This window comes from Asterias rubens, chromosome 9, assembly GCF_902459465.1.
Source record: "Asterias rubens chromosome 9, eAstRub1.3, whole genome shotgun sequence".
In the NCBI taxonomy this organism is placed as follows: Eukaryota; Metazoa; Echinodermata; class Asteroidea; order Forcipulatida; family Asteriidae; genus Asterias; species Asterias rubens.
The window spans coordinates 17,363,732-17,389,267 of NC_047070.1; the positions used below are offsets into that span (position 1 = coordinate 17,363,732).

General features: G+C 38.1%; 1 protein-coding gene across 1 annotated transcript; it reads left to right on the forward strand.

The window, feature by feature from the left end:
- Positions 1 to 1,657: 1,657 nt before the first annotated feature.
- On the forward strand, positions 1,658 to 22,492 carry LOC117294477 (phosphatidylinositol 4-kinase type 2-alpha-like). The gene is made up of 10 exons (XM_033776901.1): positions 1,658 to 1,716; positions 2,044 to 2,081; positions 3,541 to 3,964; positions 4,606 to 4,806; positions 5,491 to 5,622; positions 7,799 to 7,952; positions 14,603 to 14,773; positions 19,163 to 19,296; positions 20,891 to 20,950; positions 21,473 to 22,492. Exons 3-10 carry the CDS (start codon positions 3,557 to 3,559, stop codon positions 21,647 to 21,649), a joined length of 1,437 nt encoding a protein of 478 aa, XP_033632792.1. The 5' UTR covers positions 1,658 to 1,716; positions 2,044 to 2,081; positions 3,541 to 3,556; the 3' UTR covers positions 21,650 to 22,492.
- Positions 22,493 to 25,536: the final 3,044 nt, after the last annotated feature.

Below are 25,536 nucleotides of genomic sequence, written 5' to 3' on the forward strand. Positions count from 1 at the left end.
AAACGTTATTGAATAAGGCTAAAGACAGACCCAAGGGGTCGGGACACATTTTTTTGTGCCGAGTAAACACAGCATAGGCACATACATGATATAGGGCCTAGTTTAAAAAATAATACATTACCACTAGGCATACATACCCCCAATTTCTTCCAGTTCTCTTGGGCATTTTTGTAATTCACTCGCAGTTTACAACGCTTTGAAAACTCACCGAAACTGTCCGCTGTTGTTCATAAATTATTATAAGCCTGCACGCCCAACACTTCACGGTAAGCTTGGTCCAAAGAGAAATGACTGCAAAGGAAGTTTTCTTGAAAATATTGTCCTCCGTAAAGATGAAAAAGAAACCAGCTCCACTTGCAAACGTTTCCCGGTCAATGACTTCATTGGAAAATTTCCCGGAAATATTGTCCTCCGCTGAGATGAAAAAGACAGCAGCTCCACCTGGACACTTTTCCCGGTCAATGTATAAGAATAAAAACGGAAACATGATCTGACAAAAGGAATTTCATGAGAATTTCTTTTACATAAGTTTAGCTTTAGTCAGTTCTGCGTTAAAATTTCACTGCTACTGAAAAAGCGGAGTCACTTTTGCTTTTTTTTTCTTCCAAGGGGCGGTTCACTTGATTTATATCCTTGCGCGGTCACTGAAAATGTCTTCAAAATTCACCTTTTGTTCAATAAAACTTATATAATGCTTGTAAAGTATTCTCAATATGGATTAAGAAAGATACATTTTATGTTTGTTTTAATTTTTATTTTGAAATTAAAAAAAAATAAACCCATTTCCTTTGGTGCGAAGGGATACGAGTAAAGTGGTGAATGTCGTCTTCCAAAATTTAAGGGGAACCGTTTTAGGGCTTGCCATTGGTCAACAGTTGTGAAAAACCTTCTACTGATTGGCTAATTCAGAATGCGTTATGCAAATATCCTCCCGATCGTCACATGCTGAACTATTAATAACTACATCAAAACCATTAGATGTTCTTGGCTGGTTTACTGGTTTCCTGCTAAATTTAAAGTAAGTAGCATGCAAGTCGTTTGGTAACCAGTGCTGGTACAAATAATTGAGCATACAGCTCAGTTTGAGCACACAGTGTGCACTTTCGTTTGTTTGCTTGAAGAATTCTTAGTGTTTTTATTGTTTAATATAGGCCATACTTTGGGGGGGGGGGGCAAACTGATAGCCGCCTAATAATAATGCTTTGAAAATACTAATAGGGTTCATTATACAGCATGTTGGGAAAAGAGTAATCGTTCAAAATTTAATATCTATTCACATAAAAACACCTGTTTTTCAAAGAGTGTCAACTATCACCAGTAGCTTGCCGATCTCTCGGAGATTGTGTACCCCTCCCCCCCCCCCACTCCCGAGAATTGATAATTGTTTTAATGTTTTCAAAAAAAAATAAAGTATTTCATGGAATAATATTTCAAGGGAAGTCTTTCATCATTATCTTTTGTAAACCCTGTCAGTTAATGTAAACCTGTGAACTTTTAATTTTTGTTCTGTTCAGAGTGTCCAATGGCTTTAAATAGCGCCACCATTTGCCATAAAAAAAAAATTGCGGCGTTTCTGTCACAAACCAAGACTTCACGCAGTAATTCGACATCAATTTTGTATCTGCCACCTTTGAGAACCAGTCTAAAGATAAAACATCCTCAATCATCATCACGGGTCGAGATTCTGCGGGTGGGCTTTCGTTTTCTGATTGAGAGGTTTGTCAATAAAGTACACCATAATTAGCTCTAGTTTGCCAATAGCTAGCAAGGTGAATGTAACTTGTTGTAAGTTAGTCATTCATTCGACTGTTAGGATAAAACTTTAAAAGTCCACGTCGAAGATTGCTTGTGTTGTGGAATTTGTGTTCTTTTCGACAGCCCTGCTGCCTGCACATTTTTTTCCATATATTTTTATTATTATAAAATAACAAAAACAAATTCCGAATTTGTTTCTAAGTCAACCATACTACTTCTGACTGAACGGAACAGTAGTACTACCTAATTAACACTCACTCAGTAGCACTACGCTCTCTCTGTACACAGTGGTGAATGGAATCGGCAATTTCGTCTGCATAAAAAAGGTAAGCAGGAAATTAAAAATATTTCACAAGTTGACAACTTGAGTCTTGACAGATGACACGTCAGTGAGTGACTGGTGACTCACACCAGTGGTCATTGGCTTGTGTCATTTTTAGAAAAGAAAATTGCCATACTGGTAACTAATGGTATTCCCTACTTCTAGAAATAGAAACTATAATAAGGCTCCTCCGTCATGACCGTGAGGCGCGAGCCTTTCTTAAAGTTATAGTTATAGTATTCCCTACCTTGGCTTCCAGTTACGTATGCCAACTGATCAAGATTTATTGGATGAATAATTATTGACCAACCAATATTGTCAGCATTTAACATGGGCCATGGGGATGTGGATAAGTTACTTCTAGAAACTATAAGGCTCCTCTAGTATTTTGGGCCTCCGTAACGCTATACGTTTTTCAAATCGGCATTGACAGGTGAAAGTTTTACGACCGTTAGCCAGCCAATATGCTCAACGCTTTATCTTTTGGTCACTCGACCACCAAGCGCCGGAGCCACGACCGAGTTGGACTAAACCAGTTTGTAGAAGGGGTGTTACAAACCCGTGTGGCAGTGCGTGCGCTGTTTGTTCACAATAATACCCGCCGTTCACGCATATAGCCCCCACGCACTGCCGCACAGGTTTGTAACACCCCTCTCACAGAATGGTTTAGTCGGACTCGACCGCTGCTCAGCATTTTGTCGATCTACATGTAGTAGGCTGCATATTGAGAAGTAAAAAACGTGCGATGCGGCAGAAAAACAACAGTGAGTACCGAGCAGGAAATTGCATTTTTTGACCATGTTTTTTATTTTCACTCAACAAAAAGGAAATACAAGCATTATGAATGTATATTGAGTATGTGGGGTAAGTTTTGGTAGTGAAGTACAAAAGAAACTTTAGTTATGGCTGGCTAACAGTCGTAAAGCTTTCACCTATCAACACCGATTTGAAAAAACGTATAGCGTTACGGAGGCCCAAAATACTAGACCCCTATAAGGCTCACAGGGGAGCCTTTTAGTTTCTAGAAGTATGGATAAGTGTAATAAGTCAGTTGCGTTCATTTTTTTTTACAACTTGACTCACCCGCACCGCAGAAACTGGAAGAAGAAGAAAAAGTACTCTTCAATTATATAATGTGCTTTGTTGGACATGTCATGCAATTTTAAAACTTAATTTTCACAATTTTTAGGATTTTCCAGTTGATGTGGCTTATAGTCAACACATACAATGTGGGTTCAAATCTCAATCTCGGCTCCTGTTTCCTGAAGACACAACTATAAAAATTGCTTCTTGGCATTCGCGCCTGATTTATTCATCCTGCCGAGTAACTATATGTAGAAGTAATTCAAGTAAAACTTATCAATAAAATGAATATGTCTTTGTCTTTTAAAAAGGTTTAGTTTTCAAAATTCCTTTTTTAATATAAAACATTGATGAGATATCACTTTCAAATTCTTTTTCAGTGATCAATGCACCCTGATGAGTACCAACACTGTGTCCAACGACAGACCTCATGAGCTACGTCTTCTATGTGAAGCCGGCCATCAAGATCCATCCCAAGAGTCCGCAGCTTCACCAACGTCCCTAGGCCTGGCTTACCGGGCGGAGAACAGCCCCTCTGGTCTTCCGGATGTGATCTTTGCCCCTCATCTTAACCTGGAGACCACTCATTTAAACTCTCCGTCCCAGGAGAGGCAACCACTCCTCAGACCGTCTTCAGGAGGACCCCTGAGGAGTACGGATCAAGATGACTTCAATGTCTTCAATGAGGATGCGGAATATACAGACTTTGTTAAGAGAGCAGAGGATGCTATCTTTCAGGGGATTTACCCGGAAAGAATATCGCAGGGATCGAGCGGAAGCTATTTTGTCAGAGACATGGAGAAGGTGAGAATTAAGTAATGTAATGACCATAGAGTTATATATAAGGACTGAGGCACACTGATAAAACTGCTTGCACAAACGCGACGGGACCGCAAGGAGATACACGCGCCATACTGTACTCGCGTTGAATATGAAGTACACGTTGGAGTGTGTGTTTATTGAACGCTACGCAATGCTGTATTGTCAACTTACAAAATGGCCGCACAAACACAAGCTGTGCGATGCTGTTTTGTCAATTTAAAAAATGGTCAGTGCACCTTCTAGTTCTTATATACCTCTATTCTTATATAACTCTATGCTAATGACAGACAGTAATATAAAATTAATATTTCTGCAAGATGGTACGTGCTTATGATTCTCCGGAGGTACCTAATTAAAGGGGGAGTTTACCTGTGGTAAATTACTCAAAAATTCATGTCAATAAAAAACTTACTTGGTAAGAAGCACTCTTTGCTGTTGAAAAAGTATTTGAGAAACGCTTCACTTTAAAGGAATGTGGTTTTAGAGAAAGGGATTTAACAACATTTCTATCTTCCTAGGACAACATTTCTCAGATTTTGTATTCCAATTATGGAACAATATTATTTGTAACTTAAACTCTTCTGTACTTATTGGTGCTTATAAATTGTTCTTGTTTCCTTCAGAAAACTATTTCCGTATTCAAACCAAAGAGTGAGGAGCCGTACGGACACCTCAACCCCAAATGGATCAAGTGGTTTCAGAAAACCTGTTTTCCCTGCTGTTTTGGGCGAAGTTGTTTGGTTCCAAACCAGGGCTACCTCTCAGAAGCAGGTGCATACCTCGTTGACAAGAAGTTGAACTTGAATATTGTTCCTAAGACTAGAGTGAGTACAATTTTAGTATTTTGTTTCCCCTGGTTTTTGTTTTTAACTGGGATTATTATGTACAATGTTAAAATCAGCAGTGGCTAACATGACTTCAATTATTTCATTGTTGAGAGGGCAAGGCCATTTCCGTTTTGCAGGAGCATTTCCATTGGGAAACCTTAAGTCTATGGGAAACTTTTGATGGGGCACTCAGGCCAAGACTGGGACAACGGAGGACATGGCATTTGTGACCTCCAGTTATTTCCCTTTTAATAATGCAGATCTTTCCTGGTAATAGCAGAAGAATTAGAAGAGTATTGCTTAGCAGAAATAGGCTACCCGCTAAAGTTCCATAAAGTTTGTGTTGTTGTGGCTGGTGCCTGACCAAAGTTTTGCTTAGCAATAACAAAATTTCAAGCAGTATTTTCTGCTTAACAGCTTTATGAAATTGGGGCCAGGGCTTAATTTTCATGGCTCTGCCGTACCGTCAGAATCTGCACTGATGTCTGCACTAGACTCTCTGCTTACTGTGCAAGCGCCAAACACCCATGCAATCAGGTAGAGATTGAAAACCCAATCCAGGTATGCAAGGATTGAGTCCCGAGGTAGGATTCAAACCAAGTCCACAGGTTGACAGGGTTGAAAGGCAGGGGAGGAAACCAGTAATTTAACCCTTTCTTTGACTTGTTTCCAATTATCCAGGTTGTACGCCTTGCTAGTGAGACATTCAATTATTCACCCATTGACAGAGCAAAGGCCAGGACCAAGAAGTTTACATTAGAGAAATTTGAATCAATCGGGAGAAGATTTCACAGAATTGGACTGCCTCCAAAGGTAAAGTTCCTTTTTAAATTTATTCTTGTCTATCAATCATCGAGGGAAAGTGGGCTTGCTCTTGAAATTAGCACATCCCTGGTTACAAAACTACTTGCTCTTACGTGTACAACCGGGACCATTTTCTTCGTAAGCAGGATCATACAGCTGCTTAAAGGAACACGTTGCCTTGGATCGGTAGAGTTGGTTGCTGAAAAGCATTTGAAATACATATGGTTAGAAGGATATTTTGGAAGTATACTATAAAGATCCACATAAACATGCCTCGAAATTGCACGGTTTTACTTAAATGTCGCGACGAAACACGGTTGGCCATTTTGACTCCATCGAATGGCCAACCGTGTTGGCTCGCGACGTATAAAGAAAACCGTGCAGTTTCGAGTGGTACTTGTGTGGATCATTATATTCTACTTTTAAAATATCTTTCTAACCATATGTATTTTCATAACAAACGGTTTCAAATGCTTTTCAAAGACCAACTCGTCCGATCCAAGGCAACGTTTTCTTTCAACAAACGCTTTTGAGCTTACTGCGAGATTAAATAATAAAACTTTTTAAAGCCTGTCAGGTCTTCCACTGTGTTTAGCACCATATATGAAGTTCTTATGAACTACATGCATGACCTGTGGCCTTGTAATTTTGCTTGCAGTAAACCCTGGACATTTTGTGTATAAAATATGTTTAGTGCGTACATACCAGCAGATTTACAACAAGGTTTTAATAAGGCAGCCTTGCTGGGAAAATCCAGGGGTATTTATGTAGAGACCTTTTTTGCAGACTGGTGTCACATCCATTCAGCTACACAAAATACTGGTAAAACAGTCCAAAATTTGGGCTTATTAAGGGCAACCACCTTTGGTGTTCTTAACATGATTTTCCCTACCACTTGCCAGTACACATGAAAACAAGTTTTTTTTTGTAAGGAGCAGGTTTTTTGTCTTGCTTCAGTCTCCACTGTAAAACCTTTTTCTGCTGCTTGAATTTTTTCTATGAACATGGGTCAAATTTGGGAGAAAAATATTCAAGACCACAGGGCTCATACATGTAGCTAAAAATGTATACTGGACAAGAAATTATTTTAGAAGACCAGAAACAACATGAGAAAAAACTGCATGGGTCCTGACACAGGGATGCATGGAACAGATTTCATTTGAAAAGTTAAGCACTAAGACATTTAAGAGAAGATTACCGGCAATATATCTTCTGTCTTTAAGTGTACTTAATTTTATTACCCAACTGAATTAAATGTCATTTTCCGAGCTGAAAGTCAACACTTAAACATTGTTTGTTTCTGTGCATTTTCATTCTCTGTATACAGCTGATTTGAGACCTGTTCTTTTTGCCTGTAGTAGCGTACATGTATCTTTGTTAATTTAGCGCATCTAGGGATCTTTGGTCCATAATGTGCGATACATAATTGCTTTTTTATTATTTCTATTACTATTATTATTATATTGAGAAATAATTTGAAAATATGTGAGGTATTGTTATTCATTTTTTTTAAAGACCGCTGGACTTGTCCAGTCATACATGTATGATTACTGGCCAGACACTAAACTGTTGCCCAGTGTAAAATGTAGCCCTGGTAGGCCTATATGAGGATAAATTGATGTCAAATGATAATAATAATAATAATAATAATAATAATAATAATAATAATAATAATAATAATAATAATAATAATAATAATAATAATAATAATAATAATAATAATAATAATAATAATAATCTAAGCATTTATATAGCGTTCTTACACAAAAAAGGTACCACAACGCTTTACAACAGAATAACAAGCAATTAAATATTTACAATACCATGTACAACGCAATGAGAAATAAATAAATAGACTAAGAAGCGAAATAAGTTTGGAAAAGGTGTGTTTTGAGTGGTATTTTGAAATCCGAAATTGATGTGTGGAGGGATTGATCTTTTAGGCCTATGTTATTTCTGTTTGTTTCTAATGTTTTTTAAATGTCCGTATTATATTTAATACAATGTATGTGTATTTTGTCATCTTTTCTGAAGGATATTTGATGACATAGTATTGTAGGCGTATATTTTAATTTGTTCATGTTTGAGCTTTTGTTTCTGTTGTTATGCGCACTGAGGAATCTGTGATTTATAATGCGCTTTATGAATGCTGTGTATTGTTACTATTTTTATTATTTTCCTTTAGGTCGGTTCGTTTCAACTCTTTGTCAGTGGGTACAAAGATGCAGATTTCTGGCTGAGAAGGTTCGACACAGAAGCTTTGCCAGAGTCCACGTCCAACCAATTCCAGAAGAACTTTGAGCAGCTTGTAGTGCTTGACTACATCATTAGGAACACAGGTCAGTGTATTAATAATATCAAAGTCTTATATAGCGCATGTATCTACCAAACAAGGAACTCAAGGTGATGAGTAATATACAAACTTTCAGAAAGATACGTTGTTTCAGCATTGAATTCTGAGACCCTATAATTTAGTACCTTATAAGGCAAGGGGGTTTACAAGGTGCTACGGCGCATACAGCAGCCACAGCCATTGTTTAGACTACGTCATATTTGTTCACAAGAGATCTGTGTACATTCCATGTCATTTACTGGCAGGCAAAATACTGCATAAGGCATTATATTATGATCAAAAATGAAAAACATGTTTTATTGTAGATTATGCAGACATGATACTCTTTCTACTTTAGTCTGTTCCGATTTCTTTGCCAGTGGAAAAATCATATTTCTGTGACTCAGCGCGAGTAAATGAGACGGATTGCGGCATTGGCGATTTCTCGTTAGGCTCCCCTGAGTGCAAAAAAATGCACATGGGGCAACAAAAATCCTTTTTTTTTTTTTGCAAAAAAACGTACCTTTATTATGTCGATTGTCCTTTCCCACAAAAAAATGGGGGAATTAAACGTTAAATTTCCTATAATAATGATATTTCCTGGGGCATATCATCTTCAGAAACACCCGAAACTTGTCAATTTAAACCATAATATTAGTCGTTTTCTAACGATTCACAGCGAGTCGTAAACACCGTCGAATGACGCCATCTTTGTGTCAGGAATCGGAGAAAAAAAGTAACACTCTGTAAAAGGTCAAAGGGCATTTCTAATCCAATGAAAACAATCGTTATAGCTCCCATAAAAATGTTATCTAGAAACGAGAGTTGACTCCTTCCGTGTTTCAGTAAACCGTACGTGATTGGTTGTTTGTGATCATCTGATAGGGGCTACGTCATTCTGCGATTGCGCAGTCGTAAAAAATTAGACTACGCGTGCGTAATCACATGCACAGTGGGCTTTAAATGACCCATTCCTGCGGGAATGATTACAACTGTCAGATCATGGATCCCCAGGAGAAGTTGATATCTGAGCTTCTAAACAATATTAGGGGTTGCAATTTAATTAATCGCGACGAAATCAGGGAAGATGGGGGGAAGTGGGAAAGTTATATACACGATTACTTTGCAAACGACAAAGATAGCGACAGCGATGATTGGGGGTACCGATGATGGTGATGATGCCGACAGCGAAGGGGAGCTCGACGAGCTAGAGGAAGCGGACGTTCACCATCACGGTGCAGCTCTCGTTCCATTTGACGACGGAAATGGTTTCCACGGAATCGATGCCTTGCACGTCGGGGAGGCAATTGCCGCCGAACAGGCCAGGGACTTAGTGTCTGATCATTATGAGACAGAGAAGGTCAAAGTGGAGGGGTTTAAATGTGCCTGCAAAAACGAGGACTGTCATAAGGCCTTCAACAAACAGGAAATGTTGGACTCGAGGCTTGAACTTCGGGCATTCAATGAAGGTGAGCTTTATTTAATGTTGGTGTCATTTTTTAAAGGTTTATGTTTTGTTTTACAAACCCAACTTTTAAAATCTATCTTGACTTGTTGATGTAAACCCTCTAACCAGATTATTGTGCTGATGATCACCGGTAACGATTTAGTTTTTTTTAATTTTACGTTTGTACTCCAAGAGTCTAATATTTCTTTTTAAGAATTAGAATAACATCTAGTATTAAGAATACATTCACTTCAAAATGAATGAAGATTTTCATGAGATTTCCATGAACAGAAAAGGCAATACTATTTGTTTTCTCTTGTTTTGTTTTCAGCTGAAAAGGATCTTCTTGTGCTTGGGGCAGTCCAGTGCCACACGAACATGTCCAAGATGACGACAGCAAAGAAGCATAAGACCACAGAGCGGAAGCATGCCCACACCGAGTTTTTCTTCAGGGGGAAGAAGGTTTGCAGAGATCGCTTCAGGTTTTTGTTTGCGTAAGTAATTTAAGAACATGAAACAAACTCACTATTAATTGTGACACAAACGGTGGCCTTTTTTTGACAACGTGTGACTTTGACAACGTGTAACTACAAACACTAATTTTTTTTTTAACATAGTAGAGAGGTTTCGCAAGCATGCGGATAAAGATACGGATATGATAACCAAATCCGTTCACGCCAGCAGTGTGTTGGATTTTGTTTCCCAAAATATGTGTACTCGACGCTCGCATTCATCATGAGTGTTTTTCCGACAAGCATGACCGATAGAGACCCAGTGTTTTATGCACTGCATTCTCTCATCGTTTTGCTTGCAAATGACTAACAATTTTCTACTTATATCTACTAGCATGATCCAGTGAAAGCAATTCCTTGGGAAATGTTTTTGATCTGGGACAAAAACACAACTGCAAAGTCTGCAAAACAGTATCCGTTTTTTTACGACGCGTATGAGCTCCTGTATCCATTGCTAATAACATGTGTGCAAAATACGATAGTCGTGGAAACGCGTCACGTCAACACACGAAGTGTCGACGTGTCGGTATCTGTATGTGTATTTGTAGACTTGCGAAACCTCAGTCTCTAATAGCGACGGACAAACAGCCAGTTTTTCACCCTGGTAATAGTATTTTTTATTTATTTCTCCAGTATTAGTCAGAATAAACTATCAGCGGTGCAGACACACTATCAGGCCAATGGAATTGCACCAAGAGAAAAGCAGACAACTAAAGGAAAGAGGAGAAAGACATCATTGTCTTTTGAAGACAACCAACGCATTGTGGTTTTCCTGCAAAATTATGCAACCACGCATGCTGTTATGCTTCCTGGCCGGGTAGCTGGGCACAAGCGGGACGACATTTTGCTGCTCCCCAGCAACAATACCAAGGCTGCTGTACACAGAGTGTACAAGAAAATTGTCAAGACAGCTGGTAAGTACACGTATACATTCTACAAGAAGAGCAATTATTACATTCTCATATGATGTAAATACAAACAAAATCCCAGATTTAAAATAATTTGTTTGACTTTTAGTATCAGACTGAGTAGTTAAAATATAAAAGCTGCTGCTGTATCTGCTAGAATAGTTTTCTATCAAATCATGCTGCTTACCCTTGAAAATAACACTGCGAGAGACTGGAATTTAATCCCCTACTCAACAGACACTAAACAGCAACCCTATTCCAACCAAGTTTCAGGGCACACTCATGGGTGTGCATACAAAATAGAGCTCTTCTCTCCTGACCTGGCATCATATTGAGTGCTGTTCCTAGAAAGGAGCTGATCAACTATTTTATCAAGATCAAGTTTAACTACAACATAATGAAATAACATTTATCTACAGGTTACAGGGTTGTAGGTCTGACTTCTTTCCGAGACATCTGGAGGCAGCTTTGTTCACACATTGTCATCAGCAGGCCCATGACTGACCTGTGCTTCAAATGCCAACAGAACAACAGTGCAATCATCAAGTCTGCCAACCTGGGTGAGGATGAAAAGGGGGAAAATTTGAAGGAGCAGGAACACCATCTGTTGACAGCCAAAAAACAGAGATCCCACTATACAGCACAGGTCAAGGATGCTAAAGATGTTTTGCACAATCAACGCCTGGATGAACCAGCCAAGTCTGCACCTCCTGCTGTTGCACACTATTCCTTTGATTTTGCACAGCAGGTGCACTTTCCCAACAAAGTGTTTCAACCCGGCCCCATCTATTTCATGACTCCTCGCAAGTGTCTCGTGTTTGGAGTGTGTGCTGAAGCTATTCCACAGCAGGTAAGTTACTAACTACATAGATAACTAAGGGCTACATCCAACATTGTCTAGCCCTCATGCCCAAAACTTATTTTTGAACAAATGTATCGTTTTTACACATTGAAAATAAATCTAATACTGGAACCTAATAAAATATTCTTAAGTTCCCTTTTTATTTTTATTTTTATATGAGTTAATTATAGACAAGTGGATGACTGAGGAAATTAATTTTTTTTTTTTTTTTTAATAATTCTTTTCAGATAAACTACTTGGTGGATGAGCACTTCGTCATCGACAAGGGTTCAAATCTGGTGATCAACCTCCTTCACCACTTTTTTGAACAGTACAGTTTGAAGGAACGATCAGTAAATTTACACTGCGATAACTGTACTGGTCAAAACAAGAATAATTACATGTTGTGGTACATGCTGTGGCGAGTGTGCAATGGTCTTCATCATTCCATTACATTGAATTTCCTCTTGACTGGACACACCAAGTTTGCACCGGATTGGTGCTTTGGTCTGTTAAAGAAACAGTACCGTGTTACTGATGTGTCCAGTCTAGAGGAATTGTGTGATGTAGTGCGGGCTAGTTCCGTTACTAAGCTCAATGTACCGCAGTTAGTGGGGAAGGAGGATGGTACCCAGATTGTGCCCCAATACGACTGGCAAAGTTTCCTGAAGCCATTCTTCAAGACCCTTCCACAAATCAAGAAGTACCATCATTTCAGGTAAGACATTGAAAGTTCACAGTGATTCAGTTTTATTGTTGGGTTTTATCAATGAAACCTGTTGAAAACAACCCTAGCATCCTGCAAGCATGATCTAAACGCAAATATGGCAGGCTTCAAGAAAAAGACAACAACACTCATCTGGCCCCTTCCAACACATGCAGCCCCCCCCCCCACACACACGCGAACACACAGCCCCCCTCCATACACACACAGCCCCCCCCCACACACACACAAGTGTGTAACAGCCTGTAATCATGTGGACCTCCTATTGTCCCTCTTTGGTTTATTCTCTTAACTTTTTTCAACAGCTCCGATTGGTTTTGTACACGATTTCCAACCATGGACATTTTGTCCTCTTTTGTTATAGGTCCCCGGTTTGAATGTGTTCACCTACTCACACACATGGAGTCCTTTTATTTCCCCTTTTTCGTTTTGTCTTTGGCCTCCATAAGTGTACCTAAAGAGAGCACACATTCTCTCTCTTTTTGTCTCTCAAAACAACATTTTAATGAACCCACTTTTTTTGTAATTATTACTATAGATTCAGTGCTGATCAGCCTGGTTTGGTGTGGTCTAGAGAGTTCTGCGATTCACAGGAAGTGGAGTTTAGCCTTCTGAAAGGCAAGCACCTGCCCCCACCAGAGCTGCCAACAGAAAGAGAAGTAAATGGGCTGTCGGCAGCACGACAGTGGTATTTACATGATAATATTCGCCAGTTCTGTGACGATGAATCAAAGGATGTAACATGCCCTAGACCAACTATACCGAAACCTGCAAAAACATAGAAAAAGTCAGATTGGGAACAATTAAATGTTCTTAAAGGATATGCAGATGAGGTAAAAATTCAAAAAAAATTAACCAGTAGTGTGACTTAAAATCAGGTTTGATTGCAGGCCATATTTTGTCATGTGTGTGCCTGGTTGCTATGTAAATGCAAGCCAAAAAAAAAAAAAAAAAAAAAATGTCTTTTTTATCTCTTTCCACCCCAAAAATCAATATTTGTTAAGAAAACTGCCAATTTGATTTTATATATGACCTTCCATCAGAATTCAACTCAAAAATATTGATATATGTATTTTTTATTTTTTATTTCTAACAAACAAATCTGCATGTCTAAAAATTCTGACGAATTGGCAAATACTGTCTCTGTTGAGACGAAACATGTATTTCTGTTGATATTTTGCCCAAAAATGTGTTTTTTTAATGTTTATTTTGAGATAAGTTTCTCAAACCAAAGATAATGAATTTCCGTCCAGTAATGTAAATAAAGATCAGTTCTACGTAAACAAAAAATGTTGTGTTAGTATCTTAATTTATATGTCTGGTTGCTATGGTGTTCTGAATTTACATGCAAAATTAGCAATAAAGAAAATGAACCGTTTGTTTAACAGCCTGTTTGTGGTAAACTTGAATTTGAATATTGTCGATGACCTGCGACCTTTGACCGACCATAACTTCACAACCGTAAACACTATAGAGGTCAGTAAGGTGTCATTTTAATCCTGTGACTAAGCTTTACATGATGAAATCAAAATCTCAATTTTCATTTTCACCTCAAAGTGTCTCATTTACTCATGCTGGGTCACAAAGGCCTGAAAAATCTATACCTTTACATTCTACACCATCTGATGTATGTAAAAAGGTCTGCCCTTGTACTGGAAAAAAATGTTTTCCTTTTTTTCCTTGAACCAAATATCATGCCAGATAATGTATTTTGTATCGCTTCACCTCGTCCTAAGTCCAAAGATTGATCCTAAGGTATTAAGACTTTGGTGAAATCGACAGTTGAGTCATTCCTAACGACTGACAACAAACATAATATCTGTCTTTCATGTGTTTGATTGAATCATAAAACAAAGGAGGATTTAAAACAATGATCATCTTGGTCTCCCTCCCCCCATTTATGATTTGGCCAAAAGAAAAGTAAGGGAGCAACAAACTCTGGTCAAGGTTGCATTTTGACCAAAATATTATTGACACACCAGCAAACCTTACAAAATAGTTTATTAATTTAACTTTGTGATTATCTATCCCATACATGATGGAGTGTTGTTTTGCTGGTAATAAAAAACATATTTATGTCTTTGGTTAAAAGCATTGACATATTTATTTTTGTTGTAGTGCCCGTACACATTACATTGTATCTGTTCCAAATTCAAAATGACATCTTGAAACCCCCAGTTAGAAGTTCTCTCAAAATTCTTGTTACTTTTATTCCTTTTTACTAGATCGAGGAAATGACAACTGGCTGATAAAATATGACAAATCAGAGGTGGACGAAAGTGCAGATCTTGAGGAGAGCTCTGATTGGTCACTGGTCAAACCACCTGACGTCAAAATAGCAGCCATTGACAATGGTCTGGCATTCCCCTTTAAGCATCCTGATGAATGGCGAACATGTGAGTATTACAAAAAAAGCATTTTCATTTTCACAGTCAATAAAAGCTGTGTTCCATATGGACTTTTTAGCAGCCCTGATAAGTTAACAGCATGTTAGTTTTACATCACGGTCGCACTTAGTTGACAGAGAGGGCAGTTTACCTTGTGTCCCAATAGACCTTTTCGCAAATACCATTGCGTAAGCACAAACTGTTGAATGAGGTGCATTAGTGTTGGATAGATATGGATCAAATTTGATAAAATTTGATCACCAGCTAAACCACAATGCACCTAATTCCAAGCTTTACACGTGCGCCCCAGTATTTGCGAAAGGGTCTATTGGATTTAATTTTATCATTTTACAAAAAGGTTGCGGTACTTTAAAAAAAAGAGTTCGATGGGAACAAGGCTTTAGTCTACATATCTTTAAAGGGGCTGTATCCTTCATGTCCTTATGATCAAAGCAGGACTGTGGCTGTACAAGGATTTCTGGACTCTCACCCAGTTAAAGACCCTGGACACTGTTGCTAATTGTGAAAGACTAGTCTTCTCACTTGGTGTATCTTAACAAATATGCATAAAATAACAAGCCTGTGAAAATTTTAGCTCAATTGGTCGTCAATGTTGCGAGATATTATAATAATGAAAGAAAAAACACTCTTGTCACACAAAGTTGTGTGCTTTCAGATGCTTTATTTTGAGACCTCAAATTCTAAATCTGAGGTCTCGAAATCAAATTAAGGTTTCATGCTAATAATTATTTCAAGTTATTACCAATAGTGTCCACTGCCTTTAAAGCATGCATGTACCATCCTCCCATATCATATCTATGGAAATCGACGTGCTTCAACTGGGTGAGAGTTCAGAATTCCAAGTACAGCCACAGGCCTGCTTTGATCATGATGACCCAGGCCCTTTAATTACAACTGGACTCTGGACATATTGCACTTTGACAAGATATGTAATAAAGACCCTACAGTCAATATAGAATGGAGATAACAATAGCAACACAACATTTCCATTGCATCAGTGATAAAGAATATCAATTTTTCGTTTTACCCTTTCATCGGGTTCATGCACACACATGTTGCCTACCCTGTAAACCAAGAACTCTTTGTTCTCCAAACTGTTTGGACTTTTTTAGCATTGTCCCTATTGGTTATGTCCTTGGAAATAAAAAAAGCGAGGACATTCTCGCTGTCTGTATTTCAGTACACGTATCCCTATTGTTAAAGCCCTCGTTTTCAACAGGGGACTTTTGGGACGCTTGGTGGCAGCAGTCTTAGTAGGTAAATCTATTGTTCTCCGTAATGTGGGCATGATCAGAACTATGTCAATGATGAAAAATAGTAAAAAGAAATACTTATATAGTGCAATTCAGTACTGCAAGTACTCTCAATGCACTCTACAAAACAAATAAACAAATTTATACAAGAGAAAGCAACAAATAAACTAAACAATATGAGATTACATAAAAGATTGAGTGAACTGTTGGGTGTTGAGATGTAAATTGAAGAGGTCCTGGTAACTTTGCTACCACCTACGTGTGTAGCTTTCCAAAGTCTCCCATTGGTAACCAGCCCTCCCCCCATGTGCACTAAGCTTGGGCGATATCGATTTATTTTATTCACGATATATCGCTGACAATATATCGCGATATTCGATATAATCGCGATTAATGAAATTTGACATCATCAAGCTTCAAACTCCAAGTGCAAGTTGTAGAAGAGACAGTCCTAGCATAAGAGAGGTGTTCTAATGACCTATTCTTCTGGTTTTACTCCAAACCTATGGGGTGCAAGATGTCTCAGCTAGCAAATACATCGCGATATTTAATCGATATATCGATATGTCGCGATTATCCAAATCCATCCGATATCAAAATCGTGTCCAAATTAATATCGCGATATTCGATAATATCGTGATATCGCCCAAGCTTAATGTGCACCAGGGTGTGCTGAGTGACATGTACTACATGTCCATTGTAAGTGCTTTAAGTTTCCTTTGAAAACTAAAACCTAAGTTTAAAGACGATGTGACCTATGTGTGACAAAACATCGTACACGCCATGTTTCGCCGGGCAAAAAGACACGTAGTCATGGTAAGACTACATGTACTTTCTAGCTGGTTGCCAAAACACAAAAGTTTTGCCCAGCAGTATGCGCGCGAATCATGTTATGGTTTTCGAGTGACGTCAGAGGTCACATCGTCTATACATGTACTACACAAGCCATGTGTTGCCAGGTACCAGCTGTACCCAGAGAGCAAGTGGTACCTAAGTGTTAGCTAGAGGGTTTTTGTGTGTCTTTGGACACCCTGTTTAAAATTATGACACTCTTTTTTGTCATTAACCTGTAAATGTGTAAACAACTTGGACACCCAATTTTTTTACCAAATCCTGGCTTCAACCTTGTGTGGTACCTGCGTATTGGAGGTTTTTTATTTTCAAAAATATCTGCATATACTATATGAACATATAGTGTATGGCACTGGGTGTTTCGGGAGAGAGTGCAACTTTCCAAGAAAAAAGTTGCACACAGATCTGCCTGGTTCAGAACAAAGTTGCTCAAACAGCTATGCTCCTTTTCAGATGATGTTCTTATATATTCTTTGTGAATGGTTCGACACTTATGCTAAGTTAATGTATTTTTTATTAAGTGGTGTGGTCTTTTCTGCTTTACTGAACACTACTCACTGTTGTTAGTAGTAAAAAATCTCCCTGTCGAAAAAAAAAAATTAACTGTAACTTTTCGGATGATGTTCATTTATATTCTTTGTGATTGGTTTGACACTAATGCTTAGTTAATATATTTTTTATTATAAATGGTGTGGTCTGCTTTACTGCTTTACTGAACACTACTCACTGTTGTTAGTAGTAAAACAATCTCCCTGTCGAAAAAAGAATTAACTGTAACTTTTCAGGTGATGTTCATTTATATTCTTTGTGACTGTTTCGACACTAATGCTTAGTAAGATATATTCTATTAAGTGGTATTGTCTGCCTTGCTCATTTACTTGCTCATGTCCTAGCACGTAGCGCTAACACTTCTCACTGTTTTAAGTAATTACACACAGAAAAAAAAATGCACTGTAACTTCTGTCCCTCTTTCAGTCTTTCTTTCTCATTCAATGTCCAAGCAGTCATGAGATATCAATTAATTAAATGTAATTCAGCCGCCACCTGCGACCCAGCAGATCCTAGCCTCTCATAAACAACAACTGCTAGCAAAAAAATAAACCGTTATCCCAACAGTTAGGTCAGGAGATTTATAAAAAAACTCTCTTAATCAAATATAATTGACGGAGACAGGGAACAGAAAGGATTAGCGCCCATTTGTGGACACTGCTCATTTGACAGTTCTTGTCAATGCAGATCAATAGAGGCATCTTAAGTCTGAGAAATAGTTATCGACTGTTTTGTTGTGGCCCTGTCCATCAGGACTGGGCGGTTAGACGCTCAAGGACGCACACTCTGCCCAGACTTCACTCCCCCACAAAAGAATATGCCCCACTTGGAGATCACACACCCTTTGAAAATAAGACATTTTAAAGATTTATTGACACGTAAATGAACGTTGCTGTCTCTGTTTGGAAGATGTTTTAGGATGTTTTTTGTAACAAGTTTTTCACCTGCTAATGGTGAGAGGATGTAACTCATTTAAGAAAGTGGAGACTTTTGGTAAATTGTCAAAGACCAGTCTTCCCACTCGCTGTATCTCAACATATGAATGCATAAAATAACAAACCTGTGAACATTTCAGCTCAATCATTTATCGAAGTTGCGAGATAATAATGAAAGAAAAAACACAAAGTTGTGTGCTTTCTAATGCTTGATTTCGTGACCTCAAGTTCTAAATCTGAAGTCTCAAATTCAAATTCATTGAAAATTACTTATGTCTCAAAAACTACATTACTTCAGAGGGAGCCGTTTCTCACAATGTTTTATACTATCAACCTCTCCCCATTACTTGGTACCAAAAAAGTTGTTACGCTAAAACCTATTTTAAGTAATTACCAATAGTATCCACTGCCTTTAAATACAAAACTGATTTCAGTTGCGGTATAAAGATAATTATGGACTCAAACAAATCTGTTGATTTATTTGTCATTTTAGGTTACTCACAAAAAAAGTCAGTGGAATAAAGTTGCTAGGGTATAAAGTCGTTTTAATGCTGTCTGTTTCGAGAAAACTATGATTAAAAACAAACATAATTTCCTGCATGGCATTTTTTGTCAGGTACCATGTGCTATTTATTATTAATATTAAATGTGAGTCATAACTAGCTCTGTTTCCTCATGAATAAGCAAGCCCTGAGAATTTCAAAAGGTGTTTTCATATTACGTTTAATAAGAGATGTTAAATGTTACGTTTATTAAAACTTTATGATTTTTCTGTTTGTTTGTCGTAGACCCGTACCACTGGGCCTGGTTGGGACAGGCCAAGATTCCCTTCTCAGATGAAATCAAAGACGCAGTCTTGCCTAAACTCACAGACATGAATTTTGTGGAGGACCTTTGCCAGGAACTCCGTGATCTCTTCTCAGTAAGTACCTTCAAGAAAATCTGTTCACTCTCAGGCCTGTATGCTTCGTTTTTGAAAGGGCACCAAGGCATTTTCTCTTTTATAAAGGGCACCCTGTGAGGAAACTTAAAATTTCTACTGGAGCATTTCAAGGGCACTAAGGCTTGGAGGCAATCCCCTTTGTTGCCTCCAGGAAGTAAGGGGCCTGCTCTTGTGATGTGTCTTGGCTCAGCACTTTAAGTTCTTACATGGAGGACTTCCTCCATAGTTCTGACAACTTTGTTGTCAGAACTACCTTTTGTAGTGTCATATTTTCAGTCGTTGTGTGATTTCTATACCAATACCTGCGTGCTTTAGCTATACCATCTCACTTAAAATAATGTCATTTTGATGTACACTTACTTTGTGATTGCCATTATAGTTTGTAGTTAGTTAATATTATGTTTCAGCACTTAGAAACCCTGTAACAAGCACTATACAAATGCATGCTACATGTATTATTGTTATTATTATTATTATTACTATAATGGAGAATTACAATGCAAGGCCCTGGTCTTTACTGCGTGGTAATGACCGGGTTGTTGGCTGGCGCAACGGCTAAAAATTTCCAAATTTTGTGACTTTTCTATCGACGATACTTCAAGACATGTTCAGGGGCCATATTTTATGTTAACTGCCCTCAAATGACTGGATGATATGTGTTCTTTGTGCATTTAAACGCAAGCATGAGCTCAGTGTCCATGTAGCATGTCGCGGTAAACAAGACCATATGGACAAATGAGTTTATATGCGCGCACCTGTTACATAAAAATGTATACATTTTCAGCATGTATGCGCATGTGCGCAAAGTTGCAATTAAACTAAGATGAATAAGCATGCGATACAGTGCAAAGCGCCAACTAGTTGTACACAGTGTATGCTGGGTTTTGATCGGGTTTTGACCAATCAGAGACTGGAAACTGTCAAAGGTATTTATTAATAAATGTTAATTCCTTTTATATTTTTACCTGGAATAGCCAGGTCTTTAGAGTGATTACTTTTGTCCGTTTCTTTTATTTAATTACTTAACTACTCCTTTAAATTAAATATTATACTTAACATTATCTTCTACATTCTTGAAGTGTTTTACTGTGAGGTTAACAGTTTCTTCACTCCTTCTTGGGACTTCTATAAGTGATTTGAAGTTTCATGGGGTTTTGTTTAGGGGTTCATGGAAATCTGTTGATGCTTACAGTTTTGTTATATTCGGTATGTTTATTTGCTGCTTGTTTTACTTCTGTTAATCTGAACAGCGCCTAGAGCGTCTTTTCAGGCAGATTTTGTCTTTTCAGGCGGATATTATGTTGGTTTGAGTCCTAGTCATGACGGTTCTGTTCTCAAGCAAGACAGTTAACTATAATGGTTTCTCTTTGCTCAGGGGTACAAATGGTTCTAGCTTGGTGCACTTAATATTTGGCAAGAACATTATTAAATAAGAAGAAAATACTCAAAGCTCACCCAGTTTTCGTCATCGGTTAAACAATAAATCAACTACACTTAGAAATGTCAAACTTTTATTATACTTTTATTATGTGTATTTCATTATTATTATTTTATTATTCTTTATCCTATACAGATTGATAAAGGATTTGATCGCCAGATGTTTGAAAAACAGATGTCAGTTATGAGAGGGCAGGTAAAGTACTGGCTATGTTGTTTCCCTTTGTGTATATGTGAAACTGAAAACAAAACTTTTATTTATTTACTTTCATGGCAAGGGACTTCATCATTTGATACTTGTGAATGTGGGCATGTTTATTGAGAACGGGGTAAACGTTGACAAGTTTTTAAAAGAGCAGATCGTGCTCTATGTCAAGGTTTCTTTGTAAAGTCTCAAATGAAGTAAGTCAGCCTACTGATTATAAATTCATACTAGAATCATTTTTATTTTTTCTGTGTAAGATTTCACTCTGAAATGTACATGTTTTCTCCCCTTCATGTACAATGTTTATGGTTGATCACACCAAACATAAACATGATCCCTACCCAAAATGCATGTAAACCTAGTAAGCATAGATATAACTTGCTTATCAGAAAAAGGTCCTCATAATGCAAGATACCCATTGGCAGCAACAGGTCCCCAACAGATTGTGTATGTGTTCATAAATTTGTATTAAGCACCAACTTCTACTGGATCCTGCTTGTTTTTAACCTTCAGATCTTGAACTTGTGCCAAGCCATGAGGGACAACAAGAGCCCAGTCCAGCTCGTCCAGATGCCGGTGGTCACCGTGGAGAAGACGACCAAGGACGGTCATCCAGGCCGAGTCCGTCAACACAGCGACTCCTTCACCCAGAGCTTTCATCATCGTCATCCCTTTTTCTCGTGGTGTTGATGACGACATTGTCAATGGTTAGAGAATACCATTAGGGGATTCAGACCTAGAAGCGCACGCAGGCCACGGAGGCATGGCCTCTGTTGCCCCTGGTCTTGGCCTTGGTGCCCTTCAAATTATTCACCACATAGACCGTCTGACCTAGTCACACAGGCCTCGATAACGATAAAAATGCACGCTCTCGATGGTTTGAATGAGCATGGGCGTATTCTGCTTGAGCATTTCAACCATTCGAGGGTGTGCATTTTTATTGTTGTCGTTTATGTTCTCGTTATCGGGGCATGTGTGACTTGGCCTTAACTGTTGAATGCTGCTCGAGCTAGCGATCAAACTTAATCACTAGCTAGACCAGCATGCACCTCCACTCCTAACTCGCGCCTACTGAGTATTTGAGATAAGGTCTATGGAAGAACTATTGCAAAATGAAAATGGCCTTGCCCTCATAAAGATGAACTTCCAGGCCTGTGGGTTGGCCCATGATCTGTCTTTCATTTATAATCGCAAAAGCGTCCTAAATATCTCACTTTATAATTCAAACCTACATACTTGACTGATCATCTAAAAGCATGGTTTTACATGTATATGATAATAACACTACTGTGATGAGTAATATGCCTGTGATTTTTTTTTCACAGAGCTCAGGAAAGTACTGAGTATAACAGACATTGGTGTGTATGAGTTAAACCAAAATTAATCCCCTTTATCCCCGATACAAATTTAACATCTACATGTATTATTGTTGGGGTACCCGCTGACAAAACATAGGATTTTAACTGCCTCTAGCTACCGGGCAATCTCAGTCGTCTAGTTGGTAAGACACTGCTCTAGAATTGCAAGGGTCGTGGGTTCAATCCTACCTGAGTAATATGCCTGTGATTTTTTCACAGAGCTCGGGAAAGTACTGAGTATACAGTGCTAACACAGAGTGTATATATGAGTAAAAACCAAAATTAATAACACTACTGCAGCTAGTTCATTTCCATTCATTGTGCTTTATATTATTAAGGCTCTAGAGTTGGATTGCGCATAACGTCATTGACCGCAATCTTTGATGAAGAATAATGGAAAGGTGCTTGTGTGTATATGCTGTCTACGACTCCCAGCAAATGATAGCCTTTCACCTTTGCACATTCCATCAATGATGGCCACTAATGTAAGGGCTCTATTGCCAACCTGCATTTATGCAATGACTGAGGTACTTGCAGAAAGTTCCCTCAAAAATAAATCAATCTTTTTAAGTTCTTTATGAGTGTTATAAAAAGCTGTTGCTGGTTGCAGCTATGACTGATTTTGTCTTTGTGGATTTCAGGTGCTTCGTATTCTTTAAGCCAATTCTTTACACTCTGAGATTAAAAGTTTCTTTTTTTCTTGTTTTTGAAGACAAAAATCATACTGAAATTCTGATGTCCAAGTATTTATATGTTTTATTTGACCATTTAGCAAATAATTATTTGGGTTGTGTGGTTTTAATTTTAAGTATTACCTTTCACTTTTATTTTGATTTAAATTAGCACATAAGTTAGTTAACAGTCACTGGAACCATTTTTATGTCAAACTGCCAAAAATTGACAAAAAGGTCTTAACAAATACAGGCATATAGTTTCAAATTTAAGAAAGAGGCTTAAATATGACCGCTTATGTATTTGTGTGCAAACTTTGCCACACATGTGGATTGTGTTTTCAGTCCCTATGTGATTAAGGCGGGTTTTCTCCCACATCTAAATCTGAACACTTCATTGCCATTGCTACAAATTTAGCTGTTGAGGGTCCCTTTGTTTTAGTACCATAACATTTTAAATAAATAGAACTCAGTTTAAAAGGTGATTTGGTTCTGCAAATAAAAGGACACTTGGCTGGGAGCCAGTCAAGAACCAATGACAATTGTAGAATTCCAAACCAATTTAAGTTTTATTCATGTTTAACCATAGTCACTGTGAGCACATCAGATAATAATGGGGATCCCAAACCATAAAAATGTGCAATAATGATCAAATTTATGTGTAGACATCGGAAGTGGTTTGTTCTAAGTTTGATGTTAGTAGTTACATTGTGTGTAACTACTGATGTCACTTATTAATTATTTAGTTCTGTAATGTTTTACCACCCAGTGGTATAGATTTCGTAGAATACTTGAAAATGACCAAAGTATTGTAAGCAGAAGTGCGATCTAATCTAGTTAGCATCTTTTAGTTGCCTAAGGGGCAAGCTGTGTACATATAGCCAGTGCCCAATTTCATAGAGCTCCACAAGCAGAAAATATTGCTTTCAAAAGTTTCTGCTAAGCAAAAATGAGCAGGATACCAGTCACAGACTGCACATGACAACTGGTTTGTTGGCTGATAACCATAGTCTGGTAAGCATTATTGTGTTGGTTTTAAGCAGCTCCATGAAATCTGGCCCAAGGAGTGACCGCCCAGTGATGGTGCTACTATTGCTCTTTTGCAGTTGTGAATCAAGGTTATTTATTTGTGTGGAGAATTTACCTGCAATTTTTGTGTTTTTCTTTCTTTCTTTTATTTCTTGCAACACGCACCACTAACCAGATTGTGCCTGAAGTCTAATTATTTGCTTAAGTTGTCTTCCTATTCATTTACTTACTGTATTGCTAATAATTTCTGTAAAGGTGTGAACCAGGGTCCACTTTCGTTAAGCAGCCGAAAATGTTGCTTAGCAAATTTAATTCGCTAAGCATAAATTGACAGGGAACCCATTCACAAGCGATGTGCAGTACATGGTAGTTTTGGTTGGTAACCTATGTTTAACAACTTGTCTGCTTAACAATTTCATGAAATGGAGTCCCAGACTTAAGTTGTAGAGAACTTTAATCATATAATTTTGCATTAGGTTTTTTTCGAAACCATGAGTCAATTTGGGCTCACTGGCTCGGGCTACGTTGGTTATTTTAAAGATGTGCGTCTTTGGCACGGCACTTTAAAGCTTTGAAACGAAGCCTTAAAGCTCCAGTACAAGCCGTTAGCCCAGGCCGTGATTTCGAAAACGCTCTTTAGAAAGGGAAAAATAGATTTAGTTACAGGCCACGGATGCAAACTAACTCATTTAGAAGTAGGGCACTTAAATCATGGTGAAATTGCTCTGCGAAATTGGCCCTCAATTAGACTTTTACCCTACTGTTACGTTCTGCTATAATCATTATTGGAATATTTAAGACATTATAAACATTTACTGACATTGGACGACTTTTCTCAAGAAATTGCTTTGTATATATTTATGAGAGAATACAACTCGTTGAAAAATACTCCACAGATTTAGTCTAGTCTCTTTTGTGTGACTATTGCGCCTGTCTACCCCCCCCCCCCCCATTCCTTACAAACAAATATAATATGCAAAACAACATGCTATGGTTCGTAAAGATGACACTTAATTAGAAGTAAACCAATCGAACGTAACCAAAAACCAAAGGTAAACTTTTCCTTTAAGAATAAGAATCTTTCATCGCCAACTCTTTGATTATTTTAAGATACGAAAGAAGAGTGAAGACGACGGTAAATATTGTCCTGAATTAGAGCAATGCGTCCGACACCCTTTCTTGCATTTGTCACAACATTTCCAGGCAAAACCACGACTTTACTTACAATTAATGTCTTGAGAGCTTTCGAACCTCGTCAATCAATAGCCCCAAGGCAGCCTCCTAATTTTGTTGATTTGTTCTCTTCAAAAGACGATCAAAAAGATGTTCCTCGTTTATCTCCAATAATGAGTCAGATCGCTGCGACCTATGACCTCACCTGTAGCAAAACTAATTGCTCCAGATTACAATTGAATTATAGAAGGCAGTCTGTCCCTTTGAATTACACCTAGCCCCCCCTGTTCAGCCCCCAAAACAGCGGGACTCTGACGGGGGATGAAAGTTTCAAAACACGGCAGGG